General features: G+C 40.0%; 1 protein-coding gene across 8 annotated transcripts in view; it reads right to left on the bottom strand.

Annotated features, from left to right (window-relative positions):
• The window catches only part of PPP1R21 (protein phosphatase 1 regulatory subunit 21), an 86,767-nt gene that overhangs the window by 4,561 nt on the left and 61,022 nt on the right, over nt 1-21,184 (bottom strand). For 3 of the 8 annotated variants that reach the window (XM_058667758.1, XM_058667756.1, XM_058667760.1), the window contains exons 14-20: nt 20,863-20,990; nt 18,059-18,211; nt 14,774-14,866; nt 9,824-10,066; nt 3,713-3,745; nt 2,497-2,613; nt 228-326 (exon numbers count right to left, since the gene is read on the bottom strand). In XM_058667758.1, coding sequence (XP_058523741.1) covers nt 228-326; nt 2,497-2,613; nt 3,713-3,745; nt 9,824-10,066; nt 14,774-14,866; nt 18,059-18,211; nt 20,863-20,990 — 866 coding nt within the window. Of the gene's footprint in view, nt 1-227; nt 327-1,733; nt 1,876-2,496; nt 2,614-3,712; nt 3,746-8,061; nt 8,140-9,823; nt 10,067-14,773; nt 14,867-18,058; nt 18,212-20,862; nt 20,991-21,184 lie in introns of those variants that run through there. The other 5 variants (XR_009245948.1, XM_058667759.1, XR_009245949.1 and 2 more) reach the window with 5 other exon arrangements.

Raw genomic sequence — 21,184 nt, 5'->3', positions numbered from 1 at the left:
TAAATAAGTACAATTTAAGCAAGCACTAGCTATAAAATGATTTAAAATCAAAATCAAATCAGAGAAACAAACAATAGACATTGACACAACATGCTACTTTTAAAAATGAGTTAGAAATAAATTGGTTAAAAAAAAAGCATGTCTAGAGGTCCAACATCACTACTTTGAAAAGGAAATGCTGGTTGCACAAGCCAAGAACTTACAAAGAAACAGCACTGGGAACTCACCTGAAGTCGGCTGATGTTCTGACTAGCAAGTTTCATCTCCTCTGTCAATGCCTCCTTCGACTTTTCTGCCAAGGCCAATCTCTTAGAGAGTGCCCGACACTGCAAGATCGGAAAACATTAAGAGGGAGCATTTTCCAAATGCTTCAGAGTAGAATACTAGAAAACATTTCCAAATCCATAAGCCATTTATTCATCACTCATTCATTCATTTATGAGTGTTTGTCAGATACCTACAGCCACCGTACCAAGCACTGGAGTGCACAGAAGAAAGCTGTGTCCCAAACTCTACCATTGTAGTAAAGAGGAGAAAACCTAAGCACCCAGGCTCACTCATGTTTGTTTTTCCCCTCTAGGTCTAGCCTGACGACCATGGCTTACATTAGCCCACGGTTCTTCGATACTTAGAATTAATAAAGAGGCAGATGACTACTTTGAAAGTCATCACCAATTTCTACCATGCAGTTAATACTCAAAGATACTTCTGTTGTGTTTTAAAGTCCTTAATTACAGGCCACATTATAGGAATAATAAAGGCTTTATAGTCCTACTTCACATTTTATGCTTTGTCTACAGGAGGAACAGATGAACCCAAAACTGTGAAGACCAGAGATACTTTCTTTAGGGTTTCTACCAAACCTAAAATACCCAGAGATAAGCTAAATCAAAAAGAAAGAGAAAGCCTCTTTTACACTGTTGTTGAAACCGAGTGTACAGCCAGAAGGGTCACTGAACTTTCTGGGAAGGCCATTCAGAAGGACATGGAGGATCTGATGAGACACATCTGAATGCTGTGTCAACATCGGGTGCTCAGACTAACCATTCCAGGAAAGTCATCCAGGGGGCCAACCACTTCCTGTTTATAGATAAGGGAAAGCCAGGCCAATATAAAAAGTCTATCACAATTGTGCTGAAAACATTTAGTAAAATAAGCAAATCTTGTGGAAATAAAACAGTCTTAAAATATCCCAGCTCCTTTTCACTTCCTGAGAAAATATAAGGAATGCTTCATCAACCAAGCCCACCACCCGCTATTAAACAAACATCCACTCTGTGCTCAGCACAAAGAGGGAGAAACACATGCAAGGTGAAGGTCCTCGAGAGGATAAAAGCCAAGGCAGGACACTACTGCAGACAGCCGCTAGGGGGCCACACAAAAAGGTGCATATACACCAAGTGAGTATGCATGACAGCTATTTCATTGACTAGTCCTCCAGTTGCCTTTCCTCCCCCCACCCCCTTTCTGCATTGCAACACGCTATTCCTATTCGTGAGCTTCTTAAACATGCTTTGCAACAGCTGTCTGCAAACAATATGGAGCTAGGCACACCGGGTAGCTCTCAACCCCTCTAACTGCTACAGTGCAGGAGAAAAATCATAAAGTCAGACCCAGTAAAGGAAGTGTTTCCCTTTTCAATTTATTCCATAATTTGAAGCATTATAGTTCTCTTTCTGCCATCTGTATAACTTATCTTTGAGATTTCAAATTAGGTATCTTCAAGATCTTACATGTTGAGGGGCATCCATTATCCCATTATTTGCTTTTTCTTATACCTGTGTTTTCTTCATTCCCTCCCTTTTCTACTTTTAATATGATTTTATTAATCATATTGGAAGATGTTTTTCTGATTGTCATAAGACAATGAAACATCTGGTGAGAAAAGAAAATGCAACAAAATATATTTTTTAAAAGTTAAGTATGGCAATATTCAACCTATATTATGTGACCTATTAAGTCTCCTAGCTATCTTAACAGTAATTTAGAAAAGACAAATCAATCTTGCGCTTGTTAAAATGAGCATTTAGGGGGCCAGCACTGAGGTGTAGCAAACTAACCCTCCACATGCCGCATCAGTATCCTATGTGGGGACACTGGTTAAAGTCTCAGCTGCTCCACTTCTGACAGAGCTCACTGGAAAAGCAACAGACTGTGGCCAAGTCCTTGGCCTCTGCACCTATGTGGGAGACCCAGAAGATTCTGATTTCTGGCTTCAGACCAGCCCAGTCCTGTTGCGGCCATTTAGGGAGTGAACCAACGGACGGAAGCTCTCTCTGTGTCCTCCCCTCTATTGGTAATTTTCCCTCTCAAATAAAAATAAACCTTTAAAATGAGGATTTTAGTATTCATACTAATTAATATGAACTGTGATCAAATCTTCAGACAGAGAACACAGGCATTGACTTTCTCTTCTAGTCAAAAGTAAGAGAACTGCACATGACCTAACTCCAAGAGGACTAAGAGAGAGCCCCCAGCCAAGGAACTGCCACTCACCTCAGCATAAAAGTGCACTGACTTACTGTCAGCCAGCTGCAGCTGAGACGTAAGTTCCACTATCCTGGCCATGTAGTGGTTTTTAATCAAGTCTTCACGGGATTCAACATCTGGAGCCTAAACACAGCACACAAACAAATGCCAGTGAGATGAAGCAATTCTAGAAGAAAAAAGGCAACATTTTGTACATTTTTCCTTAAATGTGATGAGGAATCATAGCAGACAAATCTTCATTGATTCAGCACCTCCTCCTCTGATGAATCAGCTGAACTGCGAAGCCCCCTGGATTCATGCCCCTACCTCCACCTTCATTAGCCGCAAGCCTCTCAAAATCTCTGTTTCTTCTGTTTTCTCCTCCGATGGGAGAGGGCAGTGAAAAGGAGCTATTCATCGGAACTGCTAAAATCTAAACATCGTTTTTCTCTCACAAATGATTATAAGACAACTCTAATGTCCTTTAATACACTAACAAACTAGACTATCTCTAGGTTATGCAGTATGATCTGTGATTCAGACTGCTATTTCGAGTAGTTACTCAAACAGTAACATTGCTTAGTTTCAAAATTCATGAAGTTCAGAATTACATGTGTTAAAAGACCAATTAGAAAATCAAAGAATTTCAAGAAAATAAAAAAAAAATCAAAGAACCTAACCAAACTAGAATTATCACTGTGTCATACTGATTAGTAAAGCTGAACAATTTCCAACATGTTTCATGGTCACTTATAAAATCACTTATAAAGTTATATATTAGAATATTTCAAAAACAGAAACATGCAAAACTCTTTAGCAAACAAGATTTCTCACTCTGAGAGCTAGAAAGAGAAACCAAGCATTCTTAAGCCACCGGAAAGCCCTGCTTTAGTAGCTCTCCACTGGGAGGATTAACGTGCTCAGCTAAACGCAGAACACCAGTGAGCGAATGGCCAAGTGCGCACTGCACCTTTCAAACTGCCAAGGCAAGTCATTCAACAAGACAACTACAAAAAACAAAAAACAAACAAAAAAAACCCATCAGGCTATAATTGGCGGATGACAATTAAAATAGAGCCAGAGAAAAAAAGCAATGAGGATTCACTGATGGATGGGTGAAACAGCGGTTCATTTGCTGAAATTTTCAGGCAAGACAATTGGACAAAGGGGGCTTTTGCAGGACACTGTCAATAAACATGTTTCCAGATATTTATAAAGAAACAAGATGCCAAATACACATTACCTCACTGTCAGATGTCCTGGTTAAAATCCCAATCTAGAACATAAGAGAAAACATGTTTAGGACCAAATATTTACACTGCAAACTAAACAAGTCACACATTGCTAACCGTTCCTCAGTTCAGTGCATGCTATTGTGCAGGCTCTCAGAGTGCAGGGATACAATCACCCACACACCGCCTTTTACTACAAGATGCTGGACCTGCACACAGACAACTGCATTTGCTACTTCTGCCATGAGACACTAACTATCTGCTGATATATTGGTTGGTTAAATTCACCAAGCCTAACAAATCCACTGGGAAGAGAAACAGAAAGATCAGCTTTTGACTTCAACTTATCATTTCCACACCTTTTTCCACAGTAGCAGAGGGAGCAAGGAAGCGTTAAATACCGTTCAATGGTGACTATAAAAGTAATTTGATGGCCCAAGGCAATGGCTCAATTGACTAATCCTCCTCCTTCAAGAGCTGGGATCGCATATGGGCAGCAGTTCATGTCGAAGCTGCTCTACTTCCCATCCAACTCCCTGCTTGTGGCCTGAGAAAGCAGTGGAGGACAGCCCAAAGCCTTGGGACCCTGTACCCACATGGAAAGAAGCTCCTGGCTCCTGGCTTCAGATTGGCTCAGCTCCAGCCATTGCAATCACTTGGGGAGTGAACCACAGATGAAAGATCTTTCTGTCTCTCCTTCTCTCTGTAAATCTGCCTTTCCAAATAAATAAATACACTTTTTTAAGAAAAGCAATTTGAACAGAAAATACAAACAATACTCTGGCTGAGAGCTCAAAAGAAGAAAGTAGTTACAGGCACCTGGCAAAGTGCACCCACATTACACACAGCAGTGTGGTTCGAACTTGGCGCCCCTGTTTCAAAACCAGCTTCCTGCTGATGTGCACTCTGGGAGGTGCTCCAAGTACTTAGGTCCCTGATATTCCCATGAGAGCCTGGGCTGGAGTTTTGGGTTCCTGAGCAGCCCTGACAATTGCAAGCACTTGGGGAGTGAGCCAGCAGATGGAAAATCTCTCAAAAACAATGGAAAAAATTAAATACTAAAAAAAGAATAAATATACTTTTCATACAATGTTATATTACACAATAATTTATGACTGAAATTAATTAAAAAATAATTTTAAACATATTATAGTGCTGCTAGTTCTTTTTTTAAAGTTTGCTTCTGTAGGTTAACATTTCAGAGTGTGATAATGACTGACTTCAGGTTACTTTCAAGGCAGAAGGGCACACATACTCTTGGATACAACAACTTAAAACCACCACTGGAAACAATTTCAGCTGATTCTGTTAATCAAAGAAGACATCCAATAAACAGTCTTCACTACTTTAAAAAATATTTTTAATAGTATTACCCTGAGTAGTGATCAGTTCATCAACTGAATGTGTACTAACAAATGTTATACCCAAACAACTGTACAAGTCTTTCAAAACCACAGTTTTCTTCTGAATGAAGCAGGAGTAATTACTTTCTCTATTTGTTAGAAATGTTTATTACGATATGCCAATCATTTGACTTATATATTAACTTATAACTGCATTTGATAAACTCCAATAATGCATCTATTCTACCTGCCCAGTTTCATCCCTGTACTGCCGGGAGGTGTTTGAGAATATGTTATCGTGCCAGGTCCTTCCAAGGAATTCTGCTATACAGATGGAAGGAATCATTCAACACTGATAACTTGAGCATCTTCATTTGAACTAATAAAAGTATAAACTGATACAGCCCATCAAGAAAATAATCTGGCAATAAATATCAAAGAACTGGAAAACATTCACATCATTTGGCCACATAATTCCAGCCCTGAGAATACATCCTCCAGAAAAATCATCTAGGGGTTGATGCCCAGACATAACAGGCTAACCCTCTGCCTGAGATGCAGACATCCCAAGCGGGCACTGGTTTGAGTCCTAGATGCTCCACTTACAATCCAATGTGCTGGAAAAGGCCTGAGAAATAGCAGAGGATGCCCAAGTGCTTGGACCTCTGCACTCATGTGGGAGACGCAAAAGAAGTTCCTGGGTCCTGGCTCTGGATCAGCCTACTTCCAGCTATTGTGGTCATCTGGGGAAATGAGTCAGCAGAGGGTAGATTCTCCCTTTCTCTAGCTCTGCCTTTACAATAAAATATATACATCTTTCTTAAAAATCATCTAAAATGCAGAATCTAAGGCAAAAATATTATTTAAAATAGTAAGCATTATAAGTCATGTCTAATCATATCTAAACTATGGCATACTACATAGCGAATCCTATGGGAGCGATTTTGAAGCTTATATGGGGGCGCTAACGATGAGATTAATGTCTGCCCATTAACATGCTGAAGGATTCAAAATTTGATATAGTACAATCTCAACCATATATAAATTTCATTAGAAAAAATGTTGGGGCCAGCATGATGGCTCAATTGACTGACCCTCTGCTGTCAGCACTGCCATCCCAAATGGGCACTACTTCATGTCCTGGCTGCTTCACTTCCCATCCAACTCTCTGCTTGTGGCCTGGGAAGGCAGTAGAGGACGGCCCAAAGCCTTGGGACCCTGCACCTGTGTGGGAGACCAGGAAGAAACTCTGGCTCCTGGCTTCGAATCAGCTCAGCTCCAGGCGTTGCAGTCATTTGGGGAGTGAACCTACAGGTGGAAAATCTCTCTGCCGCTCCTTCTCTCTGTAAATCTGTCTTTCCAACAATAACAAAAAAAAATCTTACAAAAAGAAAAAAAAGTGTTAATGGTAGTGGCTTTGTTTTCCAGGATAATGACAACAGCTCCCTTCCTTTACCTTCATATATTTTTCAGTTATCTAAATAGATACATAATGTATATATGTTATTGTTACACTTAAAATATAATCCTAAAATTCTATTAACTTTATACAGTGCTTTTAATCCTGACTACCCCCCAAATGTATATGTATACTTTTCTTTCTTGTGATCATTGCTATCTTTACAACGGCAAGGGGTTGAAATGTTCAAACTACAGAACTGGGAGTTTCTAACGAAAACGGCAAACATCTAACTTTTGAAATGCTTTTGATTTAGAAATAGCAGGTTTGCTTTTTCTTATTATTATTATTTCAGCCCCAAGGTGCTTGGATCAAAGTAATCCTTGGGTAGCTGCAAGTTTCTTTTGCCGGCAAAGCAATCTTGGAATGGACAGACTTCTAACATGCCAGAGGAAGATGACAAGACACATGTGCTTGCACTCGGTTCACTTCAGCTTATGTAACGGAAGATGGGGTGTAACAAAGAATGGCTGAAAAGTAAATAGCAAGGTAGGTGGAAAACTCTGTCCCATCTTATCTCTAGTCTCCCATGCAAAGGTGAGATCCAAGTCATTTCTGGCAGGGATCTGTCAGGTACAGAAGAGAATTTAAGGTAAGACCCATCTTATCAACCTGGTATACTCTGCCCCTGTGTTGTCTCCCACCTGCTTTTAAAACTCACTCATTGATCTCTTCTGCTGCACCTGTCTCAACCCTGTGGGGACCACCTCTGGGATTCCACAGCACTCTGTACCAACCACTATCAAAGCTCTTCTTCCAACAGATTGAAAGCAACTAAGGAAAGGTAATCCAATCCATTGTCCAGCCTACACTGCAAAGTGAAAGGAGGCAGACCATGTAATGACTCTCTAATTCTGATCATCAAAGACAATGCCTGAAATGGTGATTCATGGACAACGCAGCCTCTCAACTGTGCCTTAAATGATGGGAAGGGCTTTGAACTCAAGACAGTCAAGGCACAAAAACATAATCAGAAATATAGATAAACACATCTGGGCAGAAAAAGCAGGATACAAGTAGGTAGTCAAAATTGTAAAAAAGATGACCAGAGCACAGAGTATAGTTTAGATTTGTAAGAGGAAATGAAGAAACAACTAAAAAGGTAGTTTGAAACTAGGTTTGCAGGATCTACACTGCCAAATGAAAGACTGAATCAGTCTAGAGGTAACAAGCAGCCACCAAAGCCTAGAAGCAAGAGACAGAGTCATCACTGATACACTCTAGGAAAACTACTCTGACGGCGCTTTACAAAACAGGCGGAACAAGCGGACCCCTCAGAGGTTCTGACAGGTGTCAAGTGCTGCCATTTGATGCGTCTCTTGTTGCTTCACTTACACTCTGTACAAACGTTCAATCACTGCAGGAGGTGTGTATCGGAGGCCAACCTGCCACTGTGGGACACTAGACAATTATCCTGCAGGTGGCAACCATGCAGCTCAAAACTCCAGAAAGTTGGGTTTTCACTGATGGCTCTTTTAAAAATTTTAAATCATTTTTTCTCCCATTTATTGTAAAAAAAAAAAAAAAAAAAAAAAAAAAAAAAAAAAAAGACACATACCTACCTGCTGGAGTTGACAGCTGCTAATGTGCTACCTTTGTTTTACTGATCTGCACACATGTATTTTTCCTGAACAACCTGAAAGTAAGTTGTAGACATTACAACCCCTTACCCTAGGTACTTTGACATCTATCTACCAGAAAAAATAAAAAGATGATATCCTCCTAAATAATAACACCACTAGGAATATCAATAAGCATCTGAGGTCCCTGATACTGCTAAGATGCAACCTAATCTGTATATATCTTAAACATAGGAGATGGCTTGCAGGTTTTCCTGTCGGCCACAGAGGTGAGGTCAGCACAGCTCCTTAGGACGGCTTCTCAACAAGCAGAGATTGTTCTGACTTTTCTTCCTTCCTAACTTCTCCCTTTCTTGACTTTCCTCATTTTTTGTTAACAGTAGGAAAAATAATTTGAAAACTTCAAAAAATACATAAATTCTCTGAGGTCAACAGAGAATTTTCTTTACCTTCTAAATCACTATAGTTAAAATTAAGAAACATAAAGCTAAAACATAATTTGTCAATACCCTGCTTTATGGAAAGGAGTCAATTTGACAGGTTTCTGCATTGTGTGTGTTTTACAGAGCTTTATCCTCTCTAGGAATCTACCATATAATTGATTTAAAAGAGTATTTATGGTCATTTCTTCTAAAAGGCCAGCACTGGGCACAGGTTCATGTCTCAGAAGCTCTACTTCCCATCCAACTCCCCTGCTAGCTGACTGGGAAAAGCAGCAGAGGAAGGCTCAAGTGATTGGCATCCTGCCACTCACATGCAGCCCCAGAAGAAGCTCGTAGTTTCTGCCTGGCTCAGTTCTGGATGTCACAGCCACCTGAGGAGTGAACTAGCAAATGGAAGATCTCCCTCTCCCTGCCCACATCCTCTAATTCTGCCTTTCAAATAAATATATAAATCTGTGAAAAAGAAACAAAAAAAGCTAGTTAGTATGTCCGCATCCTGTAGTAGTGTCTGCTTTGAGTCCTGGCTTCTCTGCTTTTGATCCAGTTTCCTGTTAGGCCAAGTGATGGCTAATTCCCTTCCACCCATATATTGAATTCTAGGTTACTGGCCCAGTCAACTCCTGGAGATTTTAGGAAACTGGGATCTATCTCTGCCTCTATTTCAGTAAAGTAAAATTAATTTAAAAAAGAAACATAATACCACATCACACATTTTTATGTTAAACAAAATCATCCTAAAATGTGACTTACTATATATCTTCCTCAGGGTAAGTCTCATGCACAATCATGGGGAATTCAATAGTTATTTTGTGAAGGAGACATCCTGCATGCTAACCTGCTTTTTCTAAGAATACATGAATCGTTGCTATTATAAATGAAGGTGCAACTTAGATGGCTGCTCTAGCCTGAATGTCCCTCCTATCCTTGTCAAAATTTTAACATTGTAATCCTAAACCTCAAGGCAATGGTTTAAGGGGGTTAGGCCTTTGGCAGATAACCTAACAGAATCAGTGCCTTTGGGAGATGAGATAATCTAATGGGATCAGTGTCTTTGAGAATACAGCAAAGTCAGTCATCTATGATCCAGGAAGCCAGTCCTCACCACAGGTTGATCTGTGGATGCCTTGATCTTGGACTGTCCAGTCCCTGTAAGAAGTACATTTCTGTTGTGTACAAGCTGCTCAGTTTATGGTATTTGGTTATAGCAGCCTAAACAGACTAGGAAAAGAGTTAAAATTGAATACCAGGCTAACAATCAGCATCTCAACAAAGTCAAGACAATCACGAAGACATTTACCACACTGGTGCCCTGAACTGGCTCAGATGCAGCCTTCGTGGCAGCTCCATCCTGACAAGCAGCATTCAGCACTGTAGCACTGTCTTGGGTCAGTCCACCCAGCTGCCCACCGTTGGCATTCTTCAGCTTGTCTGCAATCCGCTGGTTTTCTTTTTCAAGCTTGATTTTGGCTAACTGGGCTTCCAACATCCAATGTTCCTTTTCCTGTTCCAGTTTAGAAATCTTTTCCAAACTCTGCTGAACCTTGAAAAGTGACATAGAGTACTGTATCTTAGAGAACAATGCAAACAAAACTTAGTGGTTAAAAAAAAAAAATACTTAACAGAATGTAAACCAAAACTACCTCATAAGCAAAGCCTAGTGTTGAAGTAAGCAGTGATCATTAAACAGGTGTTAAAAAGTACAGCCATAAGTTAAGAAAATGAAATAGAGCAAGATTTTTAAAAAATGCTATTTCATCAAGAAATCCTTAACAAAGTGAAGAATCTGTAAACCTTGTATCCAACTGAAATGTAGTACCCAGAAGAGTAAGAAAAAGGTAGATGTTGAACATAACAGTTGCAAACAAATAATTTTTAAAAACCCACAACCCAACAAATACAAAAGACATAAACAAGCTATAAATAACACTATAGACATATAACAAGAAGGTGCTCAATATCATTAACTATCACGGAAAAGCAATTTAAACCTCTCATTGGTTTAAACTCAAAAAGAAAACATGAAGGTGACATGTTTGTGGAGCAACATGAACTTTCATCAACACAGTATTTAATAGGGGTCGCCGTTGTGGCACAGCAAGCTACCACCTATGACATCAGCAAGCATCAGCGTCGGTTTCTCTACATCCAGTTCCCTACTAATGAATGTGAGAAAGCAGCAGAAGACGGCCCAAGTGTCTGGAAGATCGGGATGAAGTTCCAAGCTGCTAGCTTTGGCTTGGCCCAGTCCTGGCTATTGCAGGTATTTGGGGAGTGAATCAGAAGATAAAAGAAAAAGTCTCTCTCTTGGTCACTCTGCCTTTCAAATAAACAAAACAAAATCTTAAGCAAACAAATGAAACATGGCACCAAACAAAAAAGTCAGATCTGAAATAAAGGTACAGCACAACTACCCTTGGTAACAAGTTGAATATTGGGCAATAAAACTGATCTATGCCACCACAGTACAGGATAAGGTGGCAAAGAGAATAGGAACTGCAAAGAGGCATGAGGAAGGATTCTGAAGTCTTTATATAGAAAACTGTCTTTTTGTTTTAAATCTAGTTGCTAGTAACATTAGTATGTTCACTTGTGAGAATTCATTGAAATATGCAAAATGATTTATATATATTCCTATGAGTATGTTATACTTTAATAAGTAGTAAAACAGGGCTGGTGCAGTAGCCTAGCAGCTAAAGTCCTCGCCTTGCATGTACCAGAATCCCATATGGGCACCGGTTCTAATCCCGGCAGTTCCACTTCCCATCCAGCTCCCTGCTTGTGGTCTAGGAAAGCAGATGAGGACAGCTCAAAGCCTCGGGACCCTGCACCCACGAAGGAGACCTGGAAGAAGCTCCAGGCTCCTGGCTTTGGATCAGCTCAGCTCCAGATGTTGTGGCTGCTTGGGGAGTCAATCAGCACACAGAAGATCTTCCTCTCTCTCTCCTCCTCTCTGTGTATCTGCCTTTCCAATAAAAACAAATAAATCTTTTTAAAAAATAAGTAGTAAAATAACAACAACAAAAACTGGGCATTTGGCCTAGTGGTTAAGATCCCAACTAGGATGCCGTTATCCATATCGTAAGAGTGTCTGGCTCCAGCTCCTGATTGTGGCTTCATAATACAGAGCCTGTTTTATCAGAACCTGGAAAGAAGCAGTGATGGTTCAAGTGACTGGGTATACATTACCCACATGGGAGACCTGGATTGAGTCCCCAGGTCCTGGCATCAGCCCTGGGAGGGAACTTCTGTTGGCATTTGAAATCTAATCAGCAGATGGGAGCTTGTCCTTGTGCTCACATTTGGTTGCATGTGCTCTCTTTCTGCCTCTCAAATAAATAAAGTTTTATAAATAACAGTAACAACAACAAAACCTAGTTCTTGGAGCTGGCCCAACTTAAGCCTACACTTGCAGCACTGACATCTCATATGGGTACTGGTTCAAGTTCCAGCTGCTCCATTTCTGATCTGGCTCCCTGCTAATGGGCCCGGAAAGGCAGGAAGATGGCCCAAGTCCCTGCACCCTTGCATCCATATGAGAGACCCGGAAGAAGCTCCAGGCTCCTGACTTCGGACTGGCCCAACTCTAGCCCTTGTAGTCATTCGGGGAGTGAATCAGTGGATGGAGGATCTTTCTCTGTCTCTTTCTTTTCTCTCTGTAAATCTGCCTTTCTAGTATATGTGCTGCCAAAGCGAGCACAATCTGCCTTTCCAAAAAAAAAAAATAATAAATAAACAAAATAATAAAAATCTCTAAACCTCGAGACCAAAGCTTGAGAATTACATGAAAATAATAGCAATCTAATGGTTAATTCTTAGTGCTTTATCAACTATCATGACCAAACAATTACCATCTATCAGGGCATTAGTCATGGTATTTTCTCACTATTGCACAGCAGCAGTCCTACAGTTCTTAATTTTGCAGAAGGGAAAGTCACAGCTCCAGCAGCTAGACCATCTGCTAAGCTGGCAAATACCAAGCTGAGCTGGGATTCATCTGGCCAGCTGGCAACTTTGAGTCTTGTTTGCTATACCATACTGCCTCCTGTTGGCTCAATGAATCCTTACAAGACCCTGGAAGGTGTAACCACAGAGGTTATCAGACTATGCAGCAGCTAGTGGATGGCAGAGCAGAAAAGCATTAGCTCTGGTGTCCACCAATCTGTTACCTTCTGAACACTTTTCAGTAAAAGTTACTTAATTTATTTGAGTCATACTTTTCTTAAGGTTTAATTATTGTTTATTTGAAACTCGATTACAGAGACAGAGGTAAAGAGATCGTCCAGCCACTGGTTCACTCCCCAGATGGCTGCAAGGACCAGGGTTCAGATAGGCCGAAGCCATGAGCTTCTTCCAGGTTTCCTATGTGGGTGCAAGAACCTAAACACTTGGATCATCTTCACTGCTTTCCCCAAACCATCAAGAGAAAGCAGGGACAGAGGTGGAGCAGCCAGGATACAAAACAAAGTCATAGGGCCCGGCGGCGTGGTCTAGCGGCTAAAGTCCTCACCTTGAAAGCCCCGGGATCCCATATGGGCGCCGGTTCTGGTCCCGGCAGCTCCACTTCCCATCCAGCTCCCTGCTTGTGGCCTGGGAGGGCGGTCGAGGACGGCCCAATGCTTTGGAGACCCGGAAGAGGTTCCAGGTTCCCGGCATCGGATCGGCGCGCACCGGCCCGTTGTGGTCACTTGGGGAGTGAATCATCGGATGGAGGATCTTCCTCTCTGTCTCTCCTCCTCTGTGTATATCTGGCTGTAATAAAATGAATAAATCTTTATAAAAAAAAAAAAAAAAAAAAAAAAAAAAAAAAAAAAAAAAAAAAAACAAAGTCATATGGGATGCTGATAGTGCAAGTGGTAGCTTTACCTCTTCTATCACCACAATGACCCCTAGTCTAGCGTTTTTTATATAATAAAAGAAAAATCCAGGACTGGTGCAGTAGGCTAGTAGCTAAAATCTTCGCCTTGCACGTGCCAGGGTCCCATACAGTCCCCAGTTCTAATTCCGGCAGCCCTGCTCTCCATACAGCTCCCTGCTTGTGGCCTGGGAAAGTAGTTGAAGACGGCTCAAAGCCTTGGGACCCTGCAACCACGTCGGAGACCCGGAAGAGGCTCCTGGCTCCTGGCCTCAGATTTGTGCAGCTCCAGCCATTGCTGCCACTTGGGGAGTGAATCATCGGATGGAAGACCTTCCTCTCTGTCCCTCCTCCTCTCTGTACACCCAGCTTTCCAATAAAAATAAATAAATCTTGAAAAAAAAAAAAAAGAAAGAAAAATCCAAAAAGAATTTTTAAAGCATTCTAATTTTATTGTATCTCAACAATTCTGTATTTGAGGAATTGTTCTGTGAACAAGTAAATTCTTAGTTTCAATAGCCTAGTACTTTAATATTAAGAAGTAATTTGTTTCCAATGAAAATCAGATCAACAGAGACAAAATGCTGTGCCTCCACTGAATTTGTTTCCTTTCTAAAATAGTTTCAAAATGAAAAGCAAGCCAAATCTGATAAAAGTTCAACTGTTATCACTTTGCAACAATTTCTGAAAAAAAGGTAACTCCATCTACCAATCAAATTCTACTTATCAACAAATACAAAATTACTGAAAATTTTTCATCTCAACTCATTTAACAAATGAAAAAATGGGCCAACACTGTGGTACAGCAGGTAGGCACCCTGTAAGGAAGTGCACTGGTTCATGTCCTGGGCCCTCTACTCCTTACCCTGCTCTTGCTGATGGCCTGGGAAAAGCAGAACAATGCGGATATCAAGGCCCCTGCCACTCACGTCGGAGATCTGGATGAAGCTCTTGACTCCTGACCTTGGCCTGTCCTAGCCCTGTCCACTGTGGCCATCTGGGGAGTGTACCAGAAAATTGAAGATTCTCCCCCTCTCTCTCTCTCTCTTTAACTCTCATTTTCAAATAAATAAATACATAAATGTAATTCACCAAACCTCCAGCCCTTCCCTTCCTTTTTGCCTTAGCATTTCAGATATTTAAATTTAGGGCCTAAGAACAAAATGGATCATGGTCAACTGTGTTAATGTTATGTCAGTGCCAATTTTAAGGTCAACTGAATAAAAATTTTTAAATTATCCACATAAGGTCTTCACTAAATTAAGACGGCAGTGAATTTTAGTATATATTAAACAATCTGACATCTTCACCTATTCAATCTTTTCAATCTATGTTATTTCAAAACCTTCTCTAATGGATTTCAGATCTCTGTTTGTGCGACTCCAGGTGCCATACCTGTTGTGCAAGGCCTTCTCGACTTTCAGTAGAGCTGAGAAGGACACGGCGGTTTGATAGTGCTTCTTCATAAGGCACAGACTCCACGAGGGGCTGTGGAAAAAGCATCGTAAGAATTCAAGGTAAAAGTTTCACTCCTCCTTGGCCTACACACAAATACAAATGCTAGACAGAGTGTGATAACAAACTAAGATATAGACCAACATGGATGATATTCTTGCATACAGGTGAAAAGAAAAACAAACATTTTTAAAAAGACAATGTGAGAGAAGAGCTTGCCATGCTAATTATAAGCTACACTAACTACAATCATATGTGGGTCTGCACCAAAACACACAGATGAACAGAACAGAAAATCTGGAAACACACAAAAATGTACCATGTGACAAATATTGCACAACTGATTCAGTGTAGAAAGAAGACTAGAAAACAGTACAAGGAGAAGCAGCTAATTATCAGGAAAAATTTAGTTCATCTTTTTACATCAAATATCGTAATAAATTCTAACAGTATTAAGATTTTAACTCTAAACAGCTTGGCCACAGAAGCACTGGAAGTAAATACAAAAGATATTACTATGAAGCCGCGCAGTACCATGGCACAGGTTAAGCTTCTACCAGCAGTGCCAGCATCCCAAATGGGCACCAATAAAAGTCCTGGCTGATCCACATTTGGTCCAGCTAGCTCCCTGCTAATCTATCTAGGAAAGCAGCAGAGAACAGCCCCTGCACCTACATGGGGGACCCAGAAGAAGCTCCAGGATCCTGGCTTTGGATTAGCACAGTTCCCGCCATTGCAGCCACTAGGGAATGAACCAATCAACAGAAGATCTCTCTGTGTATCTCTCCTTCTCTTTCTCTGGAAATCTGTATTTCAAATAAAAATAAATAAGTCTTTAAAATATATTACTATGAGTTCCAGTGGAAAATACTACCTTGAAGACTTGTTTGATTATATAAAAATGACAACCTCGATTACTACAGCAAAACTAGAGGGAAATATACTTCCCAGACAAACACAGGATTAAAATCTTTAACATATAGAGTTTTTTCAACTCTCTTCAGGAACATTTATTTAAAAACATGCAAGACTTGAACAGAGAACTGACAAAACACTGATAGGTAATTATAAAACGATGTTCCACTTCATTACTAAGTAAAGACATGCAAGTTAAAATAACAGTAAGAAATCTCTCCTCTCTGAGATTAACAAATACTAAATTCACATTTCTGTACACACACAGAAAAGGTAACCTTGAACTGCAGTCTGGAAAGAAATGTGACTTTGGACCAACAATTCTCTAAAACTGACACATACAAGGGAGACAGGTAGCTTTTATACATGGGCACTAATTATTAAAATCTAAATAGCGTGAAGCACATAGCTCAAAGCATCCTCCTTCTCAGAATTCCACACATGTGCCCAAGGGAACACTGACAAAGCAGTATGACTACAACAATAAAAAACAGGAGTCAATCCAAAGCCTCAGGCATTCATAAAATAGAATCCCATGCCATATTTAAAAGGAACGTAATGGGTAACATGCGTGATGACATAGGCAGAACTCTAAAATGCATTTTAAATGAAAAAAACAACTTGCACAATGTAACATTTAGATATGAAAATGAAAGAAGGGAAATGAAAGGAAAAAAACTATACATTTTTCTTAGGCTTTATAAGGACATTACAAAAGTGTTCAAAGAGCCTAGAAGATCACGCACCAAAGTGACAGCCATGGTTACCTCTGGAGAGGAACTGGAATTGGAGATTATAACTTACCTGCAAAGTTCAATTTACTATAAAGATGTGTTTCTACATTGTGGAATTTCAAATATAAAAGAAATGAAGACAGACAAGTAAAATGCACAAAGTGCATGTACAGCCTACACACTGTAGCATTGTTACATACAATGGGTTAATTATTACACATGTATAAAATGAACTCATAGGGCATTAAAATAACAATAATTAATATTTCATAAATATGGTTGATATATACCTGAATATATCCATTGTGCATTAAGAGAACAAAGATTCTCAGCAGGGGCCAGCACTGTGGCTCAATGGGTTATGCTGCCTCCTACAATGCCAGCAACCCAATTGGGCACCAGTTCAAATGTCAACTGCTCCACTTCCAACCCAGCTCTCCACTAATGTGCATGGGAAGGTGGCAGAGATGGCCAAGTGCTTGGGCCCCTGCCACCCACACGGGAAATCTAAATGGAGTTCCAATCTTCTGGCTTTGGTCTTATCCTAGCTCTTGCTGTGCAACCATTCAGGGAGTAAGCCAGCAGAGAAAAGATCTCTCTCTCTCAGGGAGTAAGCCAGCAGAGAAAAGATCTCTCTCTCTCTCTCTCCTTCTTAACACTACCTTTCAAATATATGAACTGATCTTTAAGTGGGAAAAAAAAACATATTTATTCTAAACAGTATTGTGTAGCTAGATAAAATCTTCTAATCAAGTAAAGTTTGGGTATCTGTCATCATCCTCAATACCAACCACCTGCAATCCAAAATTAAATAAAAGCTAAACAAAATGAACTATGGACAACTTGTCATTCTCTGGAATGATGCCTGATTTTTTTTTTCCCCTTCTGATTTAAATTACAGGGGCCGGTTCTGTAACATAGCAGTTTAGCCACTGCCTGTAGTGCCAGGTTGCCATATGGACCCTGGTTTGAGTTCTGGCTGCCCCACTTTTGATCCATCTCCCTGCTAATGTGCCTGGGAAAGTAGCAGATAATCACCCAAGTACTTGGGCCCCTGTACTACCATGATAGACCCAGAAGCTCCTGGCTTCCAAATGGCCTAGCTCCAGCTGATGTGGCCAGTTACGGAATGAACCAGTTGATGGAGGTCTGTCTCTCCCCCTAAACTCTGCCTTTTCAAATACATAAATCTTTAAAAAAAAAAAAAAAAAATCAGGGCCCGGTGCAATGGCCTAGCAGCTAAAGTCCTCGCCTTGAAAGCACCAGGATCCCATATGGGTGTCGGTTCTAATTCCAGTGGCCCTGCTTACCATCCAGCTCCCTGCTTGTGGTCTGGGAAGGCAGTGGAGGACAGCTCAAATCCTTTGGACCCTGCACCTGTGTGGGAGACCTGGAGGAAGTTCCTGGCTCCTGGCTTTGGATTGGTGCAGCACCAGCCATTGCGGTCACTTGGGGAGTGAATCATTGGAGAAGATCTTCCTCTCTGTCTTGCCTCCTCTGTATATCTGACTTTGCAATAAAAATAAATAAATCTTTCAAAAAAATCAAAAGCAAATTATAACAGCATATCACAAACCTTTCTCAAAGCCTTGATATAGGCAGCAGCTTTTTTCTTATACTGCAACATGCATTCTGCTGAAAGAGGACTGTTGAATCCACTTGCTGCCTTAGGCCCATAGCTCAGCGAAGTGATGAAGTAGTCCAGGTTATTGCCAAAGAACGATGCAATCTGAACAAAGTGTGATAAGAAGACAGATTATGTTTTACAGTAAGATATCTAAGTCATACATAATAGCCTTTGGAGATCAGTTTGAAGAAGCTGGGAATGAAAACAAAATGCCAACTTTTGGCTAAAACACCCATTTGCTCATTTGAGAATATCTATGCAATGACTTATAATTAGAAGAGGATACAGTATAAATACTGATACACACATTTCTGACATGTCCTATTCTACATAATTTCTACTGTTCCTGAAATCCAATACTGGTTATGATTTATCCTGTAGATGATTTTCATCAGCTGTTTACCTTACTAATTTTTTTTAAAGATTTATTTTTATTGGAAAGGCAGATATATAGAGAGGAGGAAGAGGAGAGACAGAGCGGAAGATCTTCCGTCCACTGATTCATTCCCCAAGCGGCTGCCACAGCCAGAGCTTAGCTGATCCGAAGCCAGCTAAATCTTCCTGATCTCCCAAGCAAGTGCAGTGTCCCAAGGCTTTGGGCTGTCCTTTATTGCTTTCCCAAGCCACATGCAGATACGAACCGACACCCATATGAGATCCCAAGGTGTGCAAGGCAAGGCCTTTAGCCATTAGGCTACTGTGGCCGGGTCTTATCTCACTAATTTCTATAATGTTCTCAAAATATCTGTTTGTGTCTATTCCATTCTGACTATTTTATATTCTGACAGAACATGACATAAACATACTGGATATGTAATCTCCAGTTAAATTTACTTGTATAAATCTAAACTTATGACTTAAAAATGATGGGAAAAAAACCCTGATAATTTAGTAGGTTCTTTCCATTTACAAATTTAACATTTGCCAAGCTTTGGCAGCAAGTGTCTGGGTGAGAGGATGCACTATGGTGGACTCTGTCAGCCAACGGACCTTGGGAAGATTTTTCAACCTTGGTGAAGCAAAATCAACAGCATCTCTGAACCATCAAAACCCCTGGATGGGGATGTCCACTTGAAATTATCTTAGAAATTCATATGTGGAGAAGAATGTTCTGAGGGTATTGACTGTTACTTACGTTAGTTTAAAATAGGTTATAAAAAGTCTGAAGTAAAGATAAAACATCTTTCCTTGAAGGAATATTTTAAGTTTTCAGGCAAAGCAAAGCCACAATAAACTATGGAATATCTAGACATTCAATATTTCAGAGTTCCCATAAAAGGCAGCAAAGGCAGACTCTTGTAAAATGCCGACATTCTCTTTTTGCAATTTCTCTTAGTTGAATAAAAGTTGGTATTAGCCTCAGAAAACTTGTGGTATGCCACAGATGAAGTATGTGAGGGGGAGGCAGTGTGGATGGTCCCCTAGGTCAGGAACCCCGCAGGACTACAACTTAAAGATAATGTGCTCTAATTGCAGATTCAAGCTACAACAAGCAAAGACTGGTTCCAGTTTGGGAAAGATGTCATTTACTGTCTAACATGACATATGATCAATTATGACCAACCTAAACTACAAAAGAAAGTCTGTTCTTTCAATGGAGAGCATATCAAGAAAAAGCATGGAGGCTGGTGCCATGGTACAGTAAGCTTCTACCTATGGTACTTCCCACATGGGCACTGGTTCAAGTTTTGGCTGTTCCGCTTCTGATTCAGATCCCAGCTTATGGCTTGGGAAGGTAGCAGAGGATAGCTCAAGTCCTTGGCCCCTGCATTCATGCAGAAGAGCCGGAAGAAGCTTCTGGCTCCTGGCTTTACATCAGCTCAGTTCCAACTATTGTGAATGGAAGATACGTCTCTTTCTCTCTGTGACTCCATCTTTCAAGTAAAAATAAAATAATTCTTAAGTGCAACACCTAACTATTCACTGAGCAAAGCAATAAGCAATAGAGCAAAGGGGAGGGGGGAAGGGAGGGAGAGAGAGATTGAAAGGAAGAAAAAAGAAAGGAAGGAAGGAAGGAAAGAGAAAGACTTATAAAAATAGGTTGGCATTTTCTTGAAAAATTATGGCAAATCTAAAATAGGCTAAGCTACTTCTGAATATAGTTTTTTGTGTTCACACACATACGAGGAGTTCCTAAATGAAATCTTTAATTAAAGGTGTTGGTGATAGCCATATAAAGAAAAATCAGAATATCTGTGATCAAAAATTTTTTAAAGAATTCACACATTGGTTAGTTTATAATAACTGCTAAAAGATCCAAATAAGTACTACCTTACATTAAGAGTTTGGTGTAATGATATATCTTAAAAATCATTCTAAAGCCTAAACATTATCACAAATGATACCAAAAACAAAAACAAAAACAAAAACAAAACAAAAAAAACCTGGCAGAGAACAAATCCAACATATCGAGGTTGTATTGGGCCTTATTCCTTTTCTTCTTTTACTGTATGCTCACAAAGTCCTATACAGCAGATCCTCTATGCAAACAAGGATCCATACTGACCCCATCTAGAACCTTTAACCACTAAAACATAATTAGTGAATGATCCACCCAGTCACCACAGATGCTAAACCATCACTGCCATATTGTTTGGACTATAGATTAGAGGAGGAAACGAAGGCAATTTTAAACACACACACAAAGCTTTAAATTCCAAAACTTCTTTCACAGATTAATTTTCCTAAGTCATTTTAAAATAGGGAACATATTTAATATTAATGTAAGCCAGCCAGCAATTACCAGCAATTACCTTTCCTGCTCCATTTGTTAATGCCACTATTGATGACAGGATACAATCATTAGTAGTGATGAGCTTCTGTGTTGCTGTTGGAAGCTCATGTTCTATTGTAGTTTTTTGACTATAATGTTTGGAAATATCTATAAAAACAATCAAATAAAAATGTGTTAATATCTATATTCATGTCACATACAGATAACCAGCTCATTCATTTCTTATATTTATTCTTATGCATTTATAAATTTGACAAAAAATGGTCTCAAGTATCAGGATCATGCTGAATATAAATCAGACCGCAAATCTATGTGAAACAAATATAGAGCAGGGTCTCTCA

Source organism: Ochotona princeps, chromosome 8 (genome assembly GCF_030435755.1).
Source record: "Ochotona princeps isolate mOchPri1 chromosome 8, mOchPri1.hap1, whole genome shotgun sequence".
NCBI classification, from domain to species: domain Eukaryota; kingdom Metazoa; phylum Chordata; class Mammalia; order Lagomorpha; family Ochotonidae; genus Ochotona; species Ochotona princeps.
Note: the sequence above shows the minus strand (reverse complement) of the source record. Positions and strands in the feature narration are given on the sequence as shown.